General features: G+C 29.5%; 1 protein-coding gene across 4 annotated transcripts; it reads right to left on the bottom strand.

Annotated features, from left to right (window-relative positions):
• Positions 1-2,281: 2,281 nt before the first annotated feature.
• On the bottom strand, positions 2,282-6,084 carry LOC123207735 (4-hydroxy-tetrahydrodipicolinate reductase 2, chloroplastic-like). 4 transcript variants are annotated; one of them, XM_044625184.1, is made up of 9 exons: positions 5,968-6,084; positions 5,652-5,882; positions 4,658-4,781; positions 4,307-4,440; positions 4,141-4,215; positions 3,714-3,815; positions 3,131-3,240; positions 2,932-3,019; positions 2,282-2,679 (listed from the first exon to the last, which is right to left on the bottom strand). In XM_044625184.1, the coding sequence occupies exons 2-9, from the start codon at positions 5,877-5,879 to the stop codon at positions 2,611-2,613; spliced, it is 930 nt and encodes a 309-aa protein (XP_044481119.1). In that variant the 5' UTR covers positions 5,880-5,882; positions 5,968-6,084; the 3' UTR covers positions 2,282-2,610. The 4 variants fall into 4 exon arrangements, 3 of the variants coding, with proteins under 3 accessions (XP_044481119.1, XP_044481118.1, XP_044481120.1); XM_044625183.1 differs by having other exon boundaries at positions 4,544-4,781; XM_044625185.1 differs by having other exon boundaries at positions 4,544-4,781; positions 5,652-5,731; positions 5,968-6,077.
• Between the last annotated feature and the right edge of the window lie 12,683 nt (positions 6,085-18,767).

The raw sequence follows: 18,767 nt of genomic DNA on the forward strand, positions 1-18,767 counted from the left end.
TGGGTTTGACTAAAACTCTAGCTCCAAGGTCTTTTCTATAAAAAGACCATTGTGTTTTCAATTTTATTGATGCCCAATTTTACACACCAAATACCCATCCTATATACTGTGAATTTCTAGTAATTTTCCAGCATACAAAGTCTCCTTCCATTTGTGCTTTGTGTGGATATTGAGTTTCCTCTCTCCTGTGGATTGGAAAGCGATATTCTTGCTATGTAAAAACTAAATGAGTTATCCAATGAAAGTATACGGTTTTTGAACTTTCTTTGAATGTTCTATGCATATTTCATGAATCTTTCTTCTGAAAACAGGACCCACCCAGGGTTTTTCAAGTTTCTAAAAATTTTGTTTTATCTTTCACTGTCGTTGCCATTTTTCAATGCCCCAAAAACCTAACACATACATCCAAAACGTATGAGCATACATGGTGACTATTTATACATGCACATTTTTGCACGGTTTCAATTTTTTTAGGGTTTTTGCAATCACTGTTCACCCAAATAATGTCATGCCTATACACCTTGAAACACACTCCTTGGACTTGACATTCCAACATACTGAAGAGTGTGATTTTGGCCTACGTTTAGTCTAAGAGCAACTTCAATATCTCCTAGCAACTATCAAAGGCAAAATAGTCGTCAACACAAGTATGATTATTATGAACACCCAATATATGTTTATATATATTGTGTATTCGATATTCTACAAAAGAGATATGAATGGAGATTTGTGATAACTGTTTAAATTTTAAATTACGATCAATGAGTATTTTTAATTTATGGATTCTACATGTTTAATAGAAAATGTATAAAAACCTAATGATACGAACCTTAGGAGAACTACACCTCAAAAGCTAACTATTGAGATAGAAAAGCCCAAGACCATATAGACTTCACACTAGTTATCCATACTTTCTAATGTAGGATCCAAATCTCATACCTTGCACTTGGGATCCTAACATACCACTACGCTCTGCAGCCCCGACGTCCATGCTGGCTAGTTGTGCACTAGCTCCCTGCTAGCCTCGAGCGAACACTGTAATGTCAGCGTCACCACCTGTGTCGTATGATTGCAACTGGGAGATATAGTGATGGCTCTGATACCAAATGATACGACCTTAGGAGAACCACACTTTAAAAGCTAATTATTGAGATAGGAGAGCCCAAGGTCATATAAACTTCACACTAGTTGTCCATACTTTCTAATGTGAGATCCAAGTCTCATACCTTGCACTTGGGATCCTAACATAAGGCTGCGGAGCGTGGTAGTATGTTAAGATCCCAAGTACAAGGTATGAGACTTGGATCCCACATTGAAAAGTATGGGTAACTAGTGTGGGGTTTATATGGTCTTAGACTCTCTCATCTCAATAGCTAACTTTTGAGGTGTGGTTCTCCTAATGTTCGTATCATTTGGTATTAGAGTCATCACCATGTTTCTCAGTTGCAATCGTGCGGCGCGGGTGATGACGCCAACATTGCAATGTTCACCCGAGGCTAGCAGGGAGCTAGAGAACAACCAACCCACTTGGGCACCAGGGCTGCAGAGCATGGTGGTATATTAAGATCCCAAGTACAAAATATGGGGCTTTCAGAATGACAGATTTCCTAGCAAAAGTGACAAGCTAGGAAATCTGTGAATACTATTTGACTGGAAAGGGTTGCACGTGTGCCGTTATGAGTGACATCAGTGTTGGCTGATGCTAGAATCCAACTCAAGCTCTTCTTTCTTTCAAGTCTCCCTGCCAAACAGCACATTCCAACTATAACTCAATGGTAAAAGCACAAGAAGAGTGGAAATTCCCCCACACATCACTATTTCAACAGTTGTTATCAACACTCCACTCCACAATAAGATGGTTATTTCCCACCTAACAGGACATTGAACAAAATACACTAGAATCCTCTTTTGTGGCCTCTTCGGAACTTTATTTTTCTCAGGTTTGTGAGTGTTTGTATCTTGCTAGAAACATTAACTTCATCCTATGTAAGAGATTTGAGCAATTTTGATTTCTAAAACTCTTTCCAGATCAACTCTTATCTTTTATTGATTTTTAACCTTACTTTTGTTTTTTCTTAAATAGAACTTGAACTCCACTTGTTATTTGGCATATGAGACTCGAGCTGGAGTCATTATTTGATATGATGAATTGGTTTCAATGTAAGCACACATAAGAGGTTACCGTTGTCTCATAAAAGGTGTTCATACAAGATAACCCCTAAATAGTGTTTGTTAGCTCAGCTATTTACCTCCAAATGAGTCCCATGAAGCTAATGAAGTGATTCCTGATATTGCTTGATTGTCATTTTCTTTGCCTTTTGTAAACGGCCAATTCTATAAATTGAGGATGTGCCCCTAACAAGTCCCCCCGTCACAATATGTAATGACTATTCAAGCTTTCTTGTCTCAAGGTTTCCCTATTGACTATGATGTGACCAAGAATCACATAAATCCGATCAATCTCTAAAACAATTTCATGCCACTTGATATGCTAATATAATATAACAACAATAATTATAAAATGCACTACCAAGAGCAAAACCTTTAGGCGTCATCTTGAACTGAATTATATACTAATACAAACCAAGCTTGGCATGAAAAAACAAATTTCTATCGCATGTTTCCCTCCCGCAAGACATCTATCATATTGTAAATCAGCTTGTCAGCCTGCGACTGAACCTGTTTTTACATGACAGTTAAAAATCAACATATAATTTAGAGGGCATCATCATACTAACCCAAGCTGGAAAACTCAAGATAATAGCAATTCAAAATAGAAATCCCATGAGTAATACCAATCTTTTGTTAAGAAATTCTGATTGAATTTTGATTTATATGTTTTATTAGACTGTAAATGTGTCATACTATGCCGTCATAAGAACATGTAAAGTAAAATGAGCAAAAAGCAGAAATGAATGAAAGCACTGGTACCTTCTTAGAAAGGAAAATTACAGCATCAATAGTACCCTCAGCGTAAATTGATCTACCACAAACATTATGTTGAAACTCGAAAGAAACTCTACAAAAATGAGGAGGAATAGTTAGTGGATGCTCATATAAGACCAGAGTGATGAATTATATACCTGGCCCAAAAAAAAGCGAACAAAGAGAGAAGGATGCTTGTTATCACGTTTTTTCAGGTGAAGTGAGGTGATACATATGGAAAGCATGCCCAGCCAAATGCTCCTCTGGAACTCCCACCATCTCAATTTGTTGCTTGGGATCCCGGATCATTTGTATCTAAAGGAAGTTCAATAAGTAACAGATTCATGGTCAATAAAATAACATTTGGGTTAGTAAGTCGACGTAATGCTGATTTTTCTAAGACCAGCAAGATCTAGCTGGATAATAGAATTCTTAGATTTCAATAAGAACAATATTCAAAACAACAGAATGTTAACATGAATAATTTTCATCCTTTAGCTCAGGCTGATCCATCCATCCATATGCATGTACACCTAATAGATAATGCAAAAGGCAAGGCTTTTAACATAGAGAGTTTGAATATCCTTGTCAGTCACAAATATCCATCCCAGCAACTCTATTTTATAATATCTATTCAAACAGCTACAATTTTAGCTTCACTATACACTTACCATGAGGTGGCTATGTCATATCCATAAAATATTACAATACAGAACTCGTAAAATAGTAAAAACTAGAAACTATTAAATACTCAGTCGTGACAAGACATTGTATGCCATATAACACACCTGATCCATATCAAAAGAGACCCCCAATTTCTGAAAGCATGATATAACAGCTTTGGCAGTTCCAGATGTGTCCACTTTACTTGTTTGATGGGACTCCAATACCTTAATACAAAAAAAAAAAAAAAATCAGCCACTAGCATTATTACATCAATATATCAACTTAATGAAATGCAAGCATCCTTTGATTTGTTAGGCTCATTTAGTTTACCAACAAAAATATGATAAAGAAAAGACTCGTGTTTAGAATTCTAAATTTGAAAATCAATGCTATGTGTGTAGGGGTCTGTGGCTGAGAAGCAGAAGTTTGCTAAATGAATATCACTTTTACACTAATCATTACTCCTTACAACGTATGCAATCACAATGAAGACTGAAAAAAGATATTAAAGCCGTTTGATCCTAAAATAATGCAGAAACAAAGAAGTACCTGAAGTGAATACCCAGAAAAGGCTCCAGGAAATTGCTCAGCCATTATTTCCATAGCTGCAAGGAATGCAACAACCTACCAAGCAAAATCATTAGGAAATTGAATACAATAGATCACAGTGCATCAAAGTATTTACGTTTAATTAGAAGTGTAGGATCCACAATACCTGCTTTCCCATTTGCGGGGAGATCACAGCATAGACTCTTGAGTTTTCTACAGTCTTATACAATTTATCCCTATCCCCTCCTGTGGTTCCCATAACAAAGGGCACTCCAACTTTGCAGTAAAGCTCTGCATTATCTACATTTTGCCAAAATAATCACAAGAAATCAAACTAAATATAGAGAAGCCTCTATGCACCATAATTTTTCTTTTTCAAACAACCAGAATCATGATCAGTTACCATTCACTGCACTTGGCACAGTGTAGTCCACCACGATCATGTTTGGATATTTATCAAAAACAGAAGCAAGAACACTTTCCCTGTCAGAAGGACCGTGCACCAGAATCTCCTTGCCACATACTTCTAATGTTTTCCCAGATTCCTCTTCCGAGCCAAATGATACAGGAACCAACTGAAGTCCTATAGTATCTGCTGCCTTTATAACGGCCTTGCCCATCTTTCCACTACAGCCGTTTACCTGCAAAAATAGGGCAGTTCCAATGAGATAGGCAAGTCAATAATTCATATTAAATAGTCTAAACATATGCACCACCGCTCATAGCAAGTATCAAAAGAGAATAAGCAAAAATTCATATTTGACTTTCTACAAATCTAGTGAGCAAAGGAATTAAAACCAAAATAACACTTAAACAGGGGGAGACAAGAACTTGAAGTAGTGAAGCAATAAAGGAATAAACTGGAAAGCAGCAATCTCCTAACCTTTCAGTGTTCTTTTATGTGGGGAATTTTGCTTGATGGCTGCTTTTGTAATTAGTTTTCAGTTTCACGCCTCTAGATAGGCCTTTTTGCACCTAGATTCTTGGCTAGTTTATAAGTATCCTCTTTCATCAATTTGCGAACAACTAGTTCACTTACATGTACAGCTTTCAGTCTATTCTGTTAATAAAATACTTTGTTTCCCATCAAAAATAAATAATGAAGGATCAAAACCACACAATCACAGAATTAAATGTTAATTATATAACATTTTTTTTTTTTAACTCTAGTTGCGTTCACGCTTAATTCATTTCACACATGAACTTCCCTAATTATTTTCAGAAATTCCAAAAGGGAGAAGAAAATATACAACCAGAAATTTGCTCATCTCCACCAAAATAATAAGTATAAAATCATTTATCAAGCCATACTCCATCATTAAACAAGTAAATGCTGCCACGATATTACTCAAATGCAAGCAAATCAGTGTCTATCAACGATGTAAAAAACATGCTCTCGTTTCCCTTGGTTCACCATTCCTATCCAAATTGATGAGTTGAATTCTTACAATCCATTTTGGATGCGCACCTTATAATCCAAATTCACCATTCAGAGGGTCAAGTCAACATACCATGATGGGAATATTGAAGCTTTTTGAACCCGGTGTTTCCAATTCTTGAATTGGCTTGGTAGTTGAAGACATTGACAAAACTGCAGGAACCAAACATCTTGGCCTTGAGAAGACAACATTATTATTAGAATTATTAACATTATCAAAACCAAAACACTGTTTCTTGAAAATCTGTGTCTTCTGCAGGTAAGAAATGGCGGTGCAAGGAGCTTTAAATAACAATGCCATCACCTGTTACAAATAAATTTTGAAGAATAAAATTTCAGTTCAGTTGTTTATCACGAAAAATAAAAGCACAACAATTAAAGAATGTCACCTGGTTTAGAAGGATGAAGTTGGGTTCCGATGTCTCTTTGAAGCGCTTTGTAAAAGGAGACGACTGGCTAGCAGTGGGGGAGGAAAAAGAAAGAAATTATTAAAACCCTAACCCCGGGTGGGAAATTAATTAAAATAAGTACGTTTATATATATATATTTTTTTTTACAAACTCTGATGATTATTTTTTTAAGTAAATTTAATTTTTATTTAAATAATATTTTTTATTTAGAATTGAACAATCTTTTTTTCTCTTGTATCCTTATATTGAGTATATAGATTAATTTTTGTGTAATTATTGATATTTACAAATCAAAAATAAATTAATTTATTGTGTAAAAGTTAATATTTATAAATTGTAACGAAATAATAAATATAACTACACAGAGTATATGCGGGTGTAAAAAGATAGGAGTGGATGCGAAAGGGTGCGAGCGGATGTAAAAAGGTGTGTATTGATATAAAAGAGTGCGAGCAAATGCGTGTAAGTACGTGTTGGTGCAAAAGGGTGTGAGCGGGTAAGAAAGGGTGTGCATCGATGTGAAAGGATGTGAGCGAATGTATGCAGATACATGCGAGTGCAAGCAAATGCATACTAATGCGAGCAAATACAAACGGTGGTGAGCAAATTTTATATATATATATATATATGTATAACATAATATATAATAAAATATTATATATATTTTTATATATAATATATTATACCGTGTACTTGTATACATCACACGCACTCGTATGAAGACTCACACACTCTTGTGTATTTGTGCGTACCTGCATGCATCCATTCGCACCCACTCGCACCCTTTCGCACTTGTTCGCACCTGTTTGCATCATTTTGCGTCTACACACACTCTATATAGTTATGTGCATCATTTCGTTACGATTTATAAATATTAACATTTATATCATAAATTAATCTGTTTTTTATCCGTAAATATCAACAATTACACAAAAATTAATCTGTGTATTTAATATGATGATACAAGAGAAAAAGAAAATTGTCTATTTCCGAATATGAAGAAATAAGGTAAAACATATTATTGGAATATAAATTAAATTTGCTTTAAAAGTAAAATCACTCAGAGTTTGCAGAAAAAAGTTCAAGCAGAAAATTTTGTGTCTATTTTAATTAATTTCTCGGGGTAGATGTGTCCATGAGTTGAGTCAAGTCGAGTTAGGTCGAGCCAACTCTAGTTCGGCATATTGGGCCTATGGATCAGGTCTTAGAATTGCACAATGATAGGTCTTCAGGGCATTCTATAAAATTTTTAAGGTCTAAACCTATCTCATATATAGAGGGTCGACTCAGGTCTTAATCAAGCGACTCATTCAAACAAAATTAAAAAAAAATTAAAAAATTTAAATACAAATTATTTTTCAATTTTTAAAACAACCGACAACACTTCAAACATTTTATTTATAATCTCTCACCTGTAGTAAACAAATATCAGAGTTATATGATGAAAAATATTATAAGTTTATAATATAATACAAATAAATTAATTTATATACTGTATAATTACAAACATAAATAAAATATATATCTCATATCATTTATCTACTTATCTTCAATGTCCAAATTTGTGAATTATTTAAAATATCTTCTGCCACTTGATTTTATAATTTGAAATCAGTTTTGACCCAATCTTTCATACACATTATTGTTTCGACCATATTTAAGTGTAAAATATATCGTCTATCATCCAACATACATCCTCTTATATTAAAAGTGGATTCCAACGCTATAATTAACATCAGAGGTGTTAATAGATCGCGGATCATAAAAGCAAGCGTAGGAAAAATTTCTGCTTTGCCTCTTCACTATGTTCAAACATCTAATTTTTTAGTATTATATATTTGAACAATTTATGAATAATGGTCAATATTTATATAATTATAAAATTAACCATAATTTGTAGTTTAACTGGCAAGTTGTTTACCTCTACGCAAAAGAGACTATATAAGCAACTTTTTTTTGTTTGAACTAACAGGACTTACCTCTAATATAGAACTTTGTCAAGTGCTTTCATATTTTTGTTTATAAATACTATATATTTCAAATAAAAAATTTTGAATATATTCAACAAAATTAACATTATTATTAATTGATAATTTTTTATTAATAACATCAAATAAATTCCATAACTCATTAGTTTTTGTTCAAAAATCTAAAACAATAACTATAGAATAAAGTAAAGGAATTTCAATATAATATTTTAAAAATTTTTGTTTTATTTGCCTAAATATATTCTGAAAAATATGATGAGAGTCATGAGTCCATGTGCTTTAAATATCACTTATTTCTATTTTATTATATATCATTGAACAAGTAGTTAGATAATACATAACCTGAACAATGGTTTGCAATTGTCTTCAATGGCTCTAACATGTTTATTAGAGTCATAGTTATTTTCCAATCTTGATATATCAAAAAAATAAAATTTATCGAATTTTTTGGTTGGGTATTGAAATATCATATTATAAAAACTTCATATCATTCGTATGCTTTCAACATAAGATATATTAAATTCTATCTAGTTTTAATATTTACTTTTAATTTTTTTTTCTTCTCAATCCCATTAATTTACATAATTGATGATATGTTGTACAAGTAATGGGGATGATAAAATGTATGCAATAACATATATAATTACTTGTATATGTTTTTAAGTCTAGCGCAAGTTTTCTTAAGCTATTAAATTAATAACATAACATGCACATCTAATATGAAATAATTTTTTATTAAATGAAAAAGATAAATAATTATACATAATTCAATAACTTTATCATTATTTTTTACAGTATTAAAAGTAATTAAAAAAATATAATTATTAATTTTATATTCCTAAAAAATATTTACTAATGCACGATAAATTATAATATCATTATACGAATATTCTAAATTTTTAAACGCAATAATGTTTTTGCATAATTGCTAATCAGAATTAATATAATAGACAGTTACATATAAATACCCTATATCTTGATTTGTAGTAATTTATAAATCAAAAGTTATTGAAATAACATCATTAAAATTATTTAATTCTCCAATAACTTTTAATTTTCATTAATTTATAATTTATCAGTATGTCTGACCTAAGAGTTGACTTAAAAATTATTCTGAATACCGATTAAACACTATTTTGTATCATCCATTCTAAAATTTCATCTTTTACATAATTAAAAAGTTGATAAAAAACAACTACATACTTGACCATGTAGTCTTGCATCTTCATTTGATTGTACATGAAAGTTGATATTTCTCTAATATGTTCGAAACCGATCAAACCTCCTATTGAACTGGTGTCGGAACAAACAGATCATGATCAGGTGAATGTAATTTGTTTGTCCTCTGATCTCATATGAAATTTTTATACAATATCAGTAATGTGTCAACAAAGATATCTCTTGTCATTCATACTTGCACATATCAAACATGAACCATAATATTCACATACTATTGGCAAATTAATTTTTCTTCAATCGTTTCCTCTATTTGATTGAAGTGCACTCACAACATTAATGTTTGTTTTCTTTTTTTCTTTGTCTAATACAAACTTGTGTCTGTACCACTTTCACATGTTAGTGCTCTATCTATTTCACTTTGTGCATCATCAATAATATCATCAGCACCAATATGATAATATTTAAATGAATTGAATTCATTTGACATTTCATCCATTTGTAATATTTTATAATGATAAAATTGAAATAAAAGCAGAATTATAAACACAGAGAATTATTATTTACGAATTTAGATAATTTCTAAAAGAGAGTTTATGAGAAAAAATAAGATTCAGAATATAATAAAAGAATTGAAATTGAGAGATTTGTAAAGAAAATTAGAAAATGAAGAAGATTTGGATTGTTTATATAAAAAAACTTAAAATAATAAAACAATGGCTTTTGCCTGTGTGGCAGAAACAACTGCAAGGGAGTTTGACTTCTGATTACTACAGAAGTCAATTGCCATTTATTTATTTTTTAGTTTTTCAACAGTGATGGGTTGGATTGGACCGACTTATAGGCCTAATATCTAGACCCATAACCCAATTCGAAAGGCCCATGTGTCAGGCTCGACATGCTACAATGTTTAGTCTGGCCTAATTGACGTGTCTACATTGAGGTTTCTGGCCAAAACACTTATTTCTACTCAAAGTTCATTACATTCTCAAATTAGTATTCGTTAACTACTAAAAACTCAAAGACCCATCCATAAACGATTAAAACTAACATAACCAATTAAGTTCTAAGGGTAAAATTGTTATTTGACTAGTAAAATATTAAAAAAAATAAAATATTATCCATGTCCCTCATAGGTTTAAAAAATTAATAATTTTCTTTTCAGGATTAAACTTTGAAATATTATATTTTTCCCCTAAGATTTACTTTTTTTTCTCCCTCACATTTTCAGCGCCATAATTGGCCGACTTCTCTCTCTCCCCTTTTTTGGTGCTAGAAATTGAACAAAAAGCATCCTCATCACTAGAGGAAGGCGAATTGTCTTCCTCAAATGATGAAGATGAATCGTTTTTGTCCAAAGATAAGGACATTCTCATCCAGTTTCTGTCGTTAATAAGGGGAAGAGAAAAAAAAGTTAGTTGGTAACAACAATGGATAAGGGAGAGAGGAAAAAAAAGGGAACCTAGGGGGAAATGAACATTTCAAAGTTTAATTTTAGTAAAAAAATTGTTAGTTTTTTAAATTTATAAGAAAAATAGATAATATTAATTAGTTTTATTAATTTTAATACTCTATAAATAAATATTTGAATTTTTAATAATTAACAGGTATTAATTTATAAATATAATCAACTTTGGATAAGAATAAGTCCTTTGGGCTTTATAAAATAAACAGTGAAAAGATAATTTGTTATTTTTTATTAATTATAAACATAATTATATAAATTTTAAAGACAGATATTACACCAAATTTTTTATTATTTTCAAATCACAAGTTCTCACCCAAAGCTTGACCTCAAAACAATTTTTCAGCTCCCAGTTAGTATAACTAATATATTCCCTCTCAAAATTAAGCCCTAGTAATGAAACTATATTATTAAGAAGTGAAATTACTATTTTATCCCTATTATTTTATTTTTCAAAATTATTATATAAAATTAAATTAACAAGAATTAAAAATATTACTTTATATATCTAAATTATATAAAAAGTCTTTTATTTTCTTTTTACCTTCACCTCTTCTTCCTCTCTTTCTATAAATAAGAGTGTTTTGTTATATAATCATATATAAGGGGATAAACTATAATTTTTAAAAATATTGTAGCCTTTTGGAAAATTTTAAGGGGTTATTGAAAATTTGAAAAAAAAAGTTTATGGTCTTTTGAAAAATTTTGAACTACTAGTTTATCCCTAATAGTTACAAAAATGATAGTTACCCCCTTTAAATAATTAAATATAATGTAACAATTATGAGTATAAATATCATATTAAATTGCATCTATTGTAGTCATATTGTGGTTTCAAAATATATGAGAATCTAAAAATATGTTAAAGATTGATTTGTGAGTTTTTAACCTTTTTAAAGATTAAATTGTCATATTTAAAATGCTTGAATTAAATAGAAAGATATATTTTTTTTATTTTTTAAAATTAATCAATAGTGAAATTATTATTTTATTTTACATCATTAGCTTTTATTTTAAATAATGTTTTTAAGCCAAACCGCAAGTGGGCTAATATTATTTGGGAAATTAAATTAAATGCCCTATTCTACCCCCATTTAAGCAAAAATGTCCCATTTTCCATCTCATAAGCGAAAATGCCCCATTTTCAAAGTTTTAAGCAAAAATACTTTGAAATTTAAAAAAAAAAAAAATCAAAAATACCATTCACCAATTCTATATAAACTTTCACTTTCATACATTTTTTAGATCGTTCAAACTCTCACTCCCACTTTCATTTTTACTTAATATTTGATACTATGGGTTCGTACAAAAGGAAAAAATTCATATTTTTGAATTTGAGTTGAAAAAAAATTAATTCATCAGAAAAGGTATTTATACGAATCTTAACCTAAAATTTAATATTATTTGTTAAATCAAGTTCGTATATTATATATAAGGACATTTGGATAGTTGATAATATACTAGGGGGTTAAATGAAATATTAGCAAAAATTGGGGCATTTTGAAGGTTTTAAATGAAATTTTAAAAAAATATAGGGATATTTCAATACAAGATAATATATAAAAGTGTTAAATGAAATGCTAAATAAATATAGGGGGTTAAATAAACTGTTAAAAAAATATGAAGACATTTTGATATTAAAGAATGCATGAAGATTTTAAATGAAATATTAGAAAAATATAGGGTATTTCGATACAAGACAACATATAAGAGTATTAAATGAAGTGTTAAAAAAATATGATGACATTTTAATATAAACCATATATAAAGGTTGTAAATGAAATATTAGAAAAATGTAGGGGCATTTTGAACAAGACAATATATGATGGTATTAAATAAAAATTTAGATAAATATAGTGGGTTAAATGAAATGTTAAAAAAATGGAGCATTTTGATATTAAACAATGTAAGAAAGTTTTAAATGAAATATTAGGAATATATAAAGACATTTTGATAAAATATCAGGGCATTTTGATACAAGATAATACTTGAGGGTGTTAAATAAATATAGAGGTATTTTGAAATTAGACAAAATATGAGAGTGTTAAATAAAATATGCAGACAAAGAGAGGGTATTTTGATATTATAAGAATATCGTGTTCATATATATTATGAAAATAAAGGATGCATTTTGATATTGTATAGTATATTAGGAAGTAAAAAAAATATTAGAAAAATATAAGGGTCAATTTGATATTAACCAATATATGAGATAAGCATTTTTGTTTCAGATAATATATGAAGGTGTTTAATGAAATGTTGGGAAGTTAAAGGTGGCATATTGATATTCAACCATATTTTAAGAGGATTAAATGAAATTGTAGAAAAATATAATACTAATTTTGATATTGACAAATCTTTATTGTAGATTTTTCTAATAAATATTAAATTTTTTACCAAAATTTTTCATTGTAGGATTGATAATTAAAATAGCTGATTATATCATTATTCATTTGCAAAAAGAATAGATCTAATGTGATCAGAACACAATGAAATATATTGGAGGTTTTAAAAAATTGGTTAAAATTTCCTCTGGAACAACATTTGAAAGATTTATCCAACTTTTGAGTGAACATTGTGGTACTAATCCGATCCAAAACTACATTCAGCTATGCATTAAACCAAAAAAAAAAAAATCGAGCTCGACTCTCCTTTAAAGATAAAAAATGATAAAGATGTGCAAACCTTACTAACATGTCATAATACTTCAAGGAATGTATTCCTATTTTTGTTATATATACTATAATCAAAGGACAAAAAAGAAGAAGAAATTAGTGGCAATGATGATAGTGAAGTGAAAAAGGAATCTGTTAGGAAAGACTTGATTGATTTCTATAATGATACATCATATATTGTTGCTAAATGGGTCCGTGGAGACGAAGAGAGGGTTTTAGATTAGAATGACTTTAAGAGGAACGAGATGACTGATGTTCCATTTGATGAGGTAGACTTCAAGGATATATCACTTGTTAATTGTGATATAAATAGTCTCTAGTTTGAAGATTCTATTATAAGTGGCAGAAATTATTTTAGACCATATTTTGATAATGTCTCCACTGATCCATTTAAGTGGCTATTCGATTTTCTTCCTTAGCCTTTAAATCATCAAATGATGTAGGATCGATCCGAGAGGGAAATACTATAAAACTTGGTGACATTTTTAATGATAAAAAACACTTGAAAATAGTGTAGACCAATTTACCCTAGTGAAAGGATTTTAGTACAGATTGTTTAAGTTAGACATAGGGAGGTGGAAGATTCAATGTTATGATGAGAAATGCAAATTGATTATATCAGGGAAAAGAGTAAAACCTAGTCAAGTTTGTCAAATTTGAAAAATGAATCACACGTACACATATTCAAGATATAGCCACATCACGGACAATCTGGAGCCCGAGCTTTAGGCCAATCAATGAACTCAAAGTTTGTGCTGAATGATCATATTTATTGGCCTAAAAAGATCATTATCGACATTGCCGATAGGTATAAAATTGACATTTTATATTCACAGGCTTAGTCGATAAGAAATTGGGCATTACATTCGTTGAGGGGCTTACAAGAAAAGTCATTTATGCTCTTACCCGATTATTGCTATAATTTAGAGCATGCTAATCCAAGAACTGTGACAACTATATAAATAGACAATGAGCATCGCTTTCAGTATTCTTTCATAGAGTTGGGTTGTTCCATCTGTGCATTTAAACAATATCTTCAAACTGTTATTTGTATTAATATTGTTTTCCTTAAAGGTCGATATTTAGGACATTTATTTCTCACGATAACCCTCAATGGTAATAACCAGATCTAAGCAATTGCTTTCGATATCAGTAAAAAGAAAGATCATGAAACATGGTGTTGGTTTCTAACAAAACTCAAAGATTTTATAAATGAAATACCAAAGTTGGGAATAATATCATATCAAATATCATATTGTATAATTTGCAATAGCTGAAGTTTTTCCAAATGTATACCATAAGTGTTATCGCGATCACCTTCTCTATAACTTGTGATCAAAGTACAAGTGCAACTCATAGGTAACGTATTTATACATTTATACAATTTTTAAACCTGCAAAAATTGTATAAATTTTAATAACAAAATATTCATATTATTTATAAACTCATAAGTTGTGTATTTATACTGGAAAAACATGAAGTCATATAAAGTTTTTAAGTAAGCTTTCACATGCAAATAAATATTCTAATCAAAACAAATGCTTCAAGATTACAAACATATCTACCTAAACTTGAGTTTTTCTTCAAATTATCAAAAATTCTTTATTTGATTTATGTCTTTGATTTCCATCTTGATATTCCTTCAAATGCATTAGGTAAATTTTTACAATCTAAATTTATACTCAAGTAAAGTTATTAGTCAATATGATTAGGGACATATTAGTCTGTTATCATCAAAATAAAAGTACAATGACTTCTTGAGTCAATAATAATACATTATATTTTCCTGCTATTTTTTAACACTATGATGTATTATCAAAAATGAAAATACCCCTTGTATTTTCTTAACATATACTAACTTGATATTTTTATACTATCAAAATGCCCCCTCAATTTTGGCATGTTTCTTAGCACCCTCATATTTTATCTAATTTTAAAATATCCCTTATATTTATTTGATATTATATTTAATATCCTCATACATTGCTTGATATCGAAATACTCTTATATTTTTCTAGCATTTTTCATTTAACACCTTCATATATTGTTTAATATCAAAATATCTCTATATTTTTATAACATTTCATTTAACCTCTTCATATATTGTCAAATATTCAAATGCCTACAAACTTAATTTAACGAATAAATTAAGTTTTAGATTAAGATTTGTATAAATACTTTGTTTTCACAAACTGATTTTTTTCAACTCAAACTTAAAAACAAAAATTTTCTTCCTTTTGAATGAACCCACAATGTTAGATATTGAGTGAAAAATGAAATTTTGAATGGTGTGAAGAAAGTATGAGAGTGAAGGTTTATATAGAAGTGGTGAAATGTATTATTGGTATTTTTAAAAAAGTTTGGGGTATTTTTACTTAAACCCTTGAAAATAGGGCATTTTTGTTTAGAATTTTGAAAATGGAGTATTTTTGCTCAACACCATATTGGTGGGGTATTTAATTAATATTCCTAAAATTTTCAAGTGTATTTTATCATATTTTATTGTTTCTATTTTTCGACCTATTTAAACTTTTTCAAAATTCACGAGTTTGTAAGATCATTATTATTATTATAAGAAATTGCATGCAATGCCAATGTACATAATTGCTTATACCCTTATTGATATGTTAAATGAAAATTAAAAATGAATAATGATAATGATAATAAAAAAATAATAAGAAAGTAAAAGGTATAATTGTTAATGGTAATTTGTATCTTACATTTATTGAAAGTCTAAAGTTTTAATGCTAATAATAAAGACTCCTAGATATATTTAAAAATTCTAATAGAATAATTTTAGAGGTTAGGTTTATTAAGATAAATTATGGGGGGGTGTCAATAGTATCACTCAAAGTTAAAAAATTAAAAATTAAAAAAAATTATTATTAGTTTTAAAAATAATATTATATACAAAAAAAATTATTTAAAATAATATGTCATTGTAACTCCTTATCTGTAAATCCATCAGTCTAATCCAATTTTGAAAGCATTAAATCTGGGTTTGATGAGTTTGGATTGATGAAGTGATTTTTAGCCCCCATTAAATCAATAAGCTAAATACACCTCTCTTTACCTGAAAAAACCTTTTAAACCTCCTTTAGCTTTGCTTAATGGAGTTTTTGTTCAAACTTCAAGCATTTGTTTGCATCAACTGTTCAAAATTTTTAACTTACCTATGATTTTTGTTCCTTAAATCTTTAACCAGGCTTTTTGCCTTTTGCTTTTTTTTTTTTTTTTTTCTGAATTTAAAATTTTAAACTAATCTTACTTTTTTCTAATTTAGATTTATTTTGTTGAGTGATTACTTTAATTATATATTTTCTCTAACAAAATGTTATTTGAAATAAAAGAGAAATGTTTCAATGATTTAAAAAATAAGCAATTTAGGTTTTTATAAGAATTAAAAGTTAAAAACAAAATAATATATTACAATATTTTTTAAGGTTTAAATTATAAAAAGGGAGAACAACAAAGGATCTATTTGGTGAGGCTAAAAATCACCTCCTTTTTTTTCAGGATTGTCAATGGCACCTACTAAATCAGACTTGGTTGGTTCAAACTCAAATCCATAAAAAATTTTGGGCCTAAGCTTTAGGTTTGTCTATTCAAGTCTCATATATTTTTTGTTTTGTTTATATTTGGTTCATTAAATTTTTTCAAGCTTCGGGTCTATTTCAAACCTATTTCGACTCTATCTAAGTAAATTTTAAAAATTACAAAAACACTCATACATGTTTGAAAACTTTACAAATACACCTCTACCCCCATTAAATTTTTGGGCCTATCAGGCCTCAAGTTTGAATAATATCTCTATTCAAGCCCAAGAGCAATCACTTAAATGGACAAATTTTTTTATCTAGACCGTCTTGATCCCTAAATTCTATTGAATATGAAATTGAATTTTTTGAGCTAAACATTTGAGCCTCATGTTGCCCAACCCAATTGATATAATAACTACATTAGGTAAAGTTTTCAAGAAGTGAGATGGTCTAAACTCTAAATTCACCTACTTTCTTTTTGTTAACAAGGACCTCTTACTGAGTTGACCATTCCTTCAAGTCTAAACTCAACATATAAAACAGTTAAAATCTTATGTTTAATGATCAACTCATAATTAATGTATAGGTAAGTCAAAAATTTAATCTGATATGTCATTAGTAGATTTCAAACTCATATTTTCTTGTTTGAAAATTTTCACTTTTTATCATTTAAACAATCTAACAAGGTCTAGACTTGACCACTCTTCATGTGAGTTTCTATATCTCCTTTAGGTTTAGTGCAAGACTACAAGGCCAAACAAATTTATAATAAGACAAAGGACTTATTCCCACCCAAGGTTTAGTGTAACCCTAAACGCTTACTCATTAATTTTCAAAACCTCAAATATCCATTTGTAAGCTGTTAAAATAAATATAATAAGTTAATTTCATTATAAATTACTATTTTACCCTTTTAAATATTTCTTATACATACCCAAAGAAAATAAAAATTTATGAAAGAGTATATTGTTTAGAAAAATGCATATCCCCTATCTTAGGTTTCATCATTTTTCAAAATTTTTATTTTAGCCACCCCCCAAAGTTTAGAAACAGCATAGTTTCACCCCTGTCTTTGCACCATTTTCTCCCCTCATCTTTGACCAAAGAAGAAAACCAAGGAAGAGTGGCTCAATCTTGCCAACTTAGATAATCAATGAAGAGACCAGCATTTGCCAGTGAAAAATAAAAAATCTGAGTGACAAAAACTTAATCAATTCATGCGATTCATTCTCCACAAAGTTGATTTGACAGAAAACAAGAAACTAGTTGAGGAGTTGGTCGTGTGACTTGTCTTCTTTGATGTCGATTTGACGAAAAATGTCGAAGCAACTTTGATTCAACTAATCGAAGCTTCATCTTTCATCGACTTTTTGATTTTGTTGGCATTTTTGGTCATCGGATCTTTGTCTTCTTTCCCATCGTCATCTTTGTGTGCCATCGATTCATGACCGAAGTTCGATTGTAGAGAAGCAGGAAAAAAAAGCAAATCCTAAGGGGGGAAATATAATTTTTTAAAACTTAATCATGGAGAGAAATTATTAGTTTCCCTAACCAAGAGGAAAAATAATATAAACTTTCATATTTTTAAAATTATTAATTAAATAATGATTTTGCCCCTATAAGACATTTAGGTTTTTAAAAAGTTAACGGGGGAGAGTTGGGGTTACACTAAGAGCGATACTATGTATATTCATTTTGGGTATACAAATATATACACATTTATATTTGTTATCATATGATTAGATATTGTTTTATTTTTAGTTTAAAATTATTAAACCACGTAATGACACATATAAATATATATATATTTATATATCTGAAATGAGTATACATAAACCTTGGGTGGGAAAAAGTCTTTTCACCCATGTTTTACAGACGTTAATTAATTAGATTTGAAATTTAGGGGTGCCTACAGACATGTAGTTTCCCCAACCCC

Source organism: Mangifera indica, unplaced genomic scaffold, assembly GCF_011075055.1.
Source record: "Mangifera indica cultivar Alphonso unplaced genomic scaffold, CATAS_Mindica_2.1 Un_0097, whole genome shotgun sequence".
Taxonomy (NCBI): domain Eukaryota; kingdom Viridiplantae; phylum Streptophyta; class Magnoliopsida; order Sapindales; family Anacardiaceae; genus Mangifera; species Mangifera indica.

Coding starts and splice junctions, on each gene's coding strand:
- LOC123207735 (XM_044625183.1), bottom strand. CDS start 5,879: ATGGCATTGTTATTTAAAGCTCCTTGCACCGCCATTTCTTACCTGCAG. Junction 3,020..3,130: donor CTCACTTCACCTGAAAAAAC/GTGATAACAAGC, acceptor TCATTTTTGTAG/AGTTTCTTTCGAGTTTCAAC. Junction 2,680..2,931: donor TAATTTTCCTTTCTAAGAAG/GTACCAGTGCTT, acceptor ATGTAAAAACAG/GTTCAGTCGCAGGCTGACAA.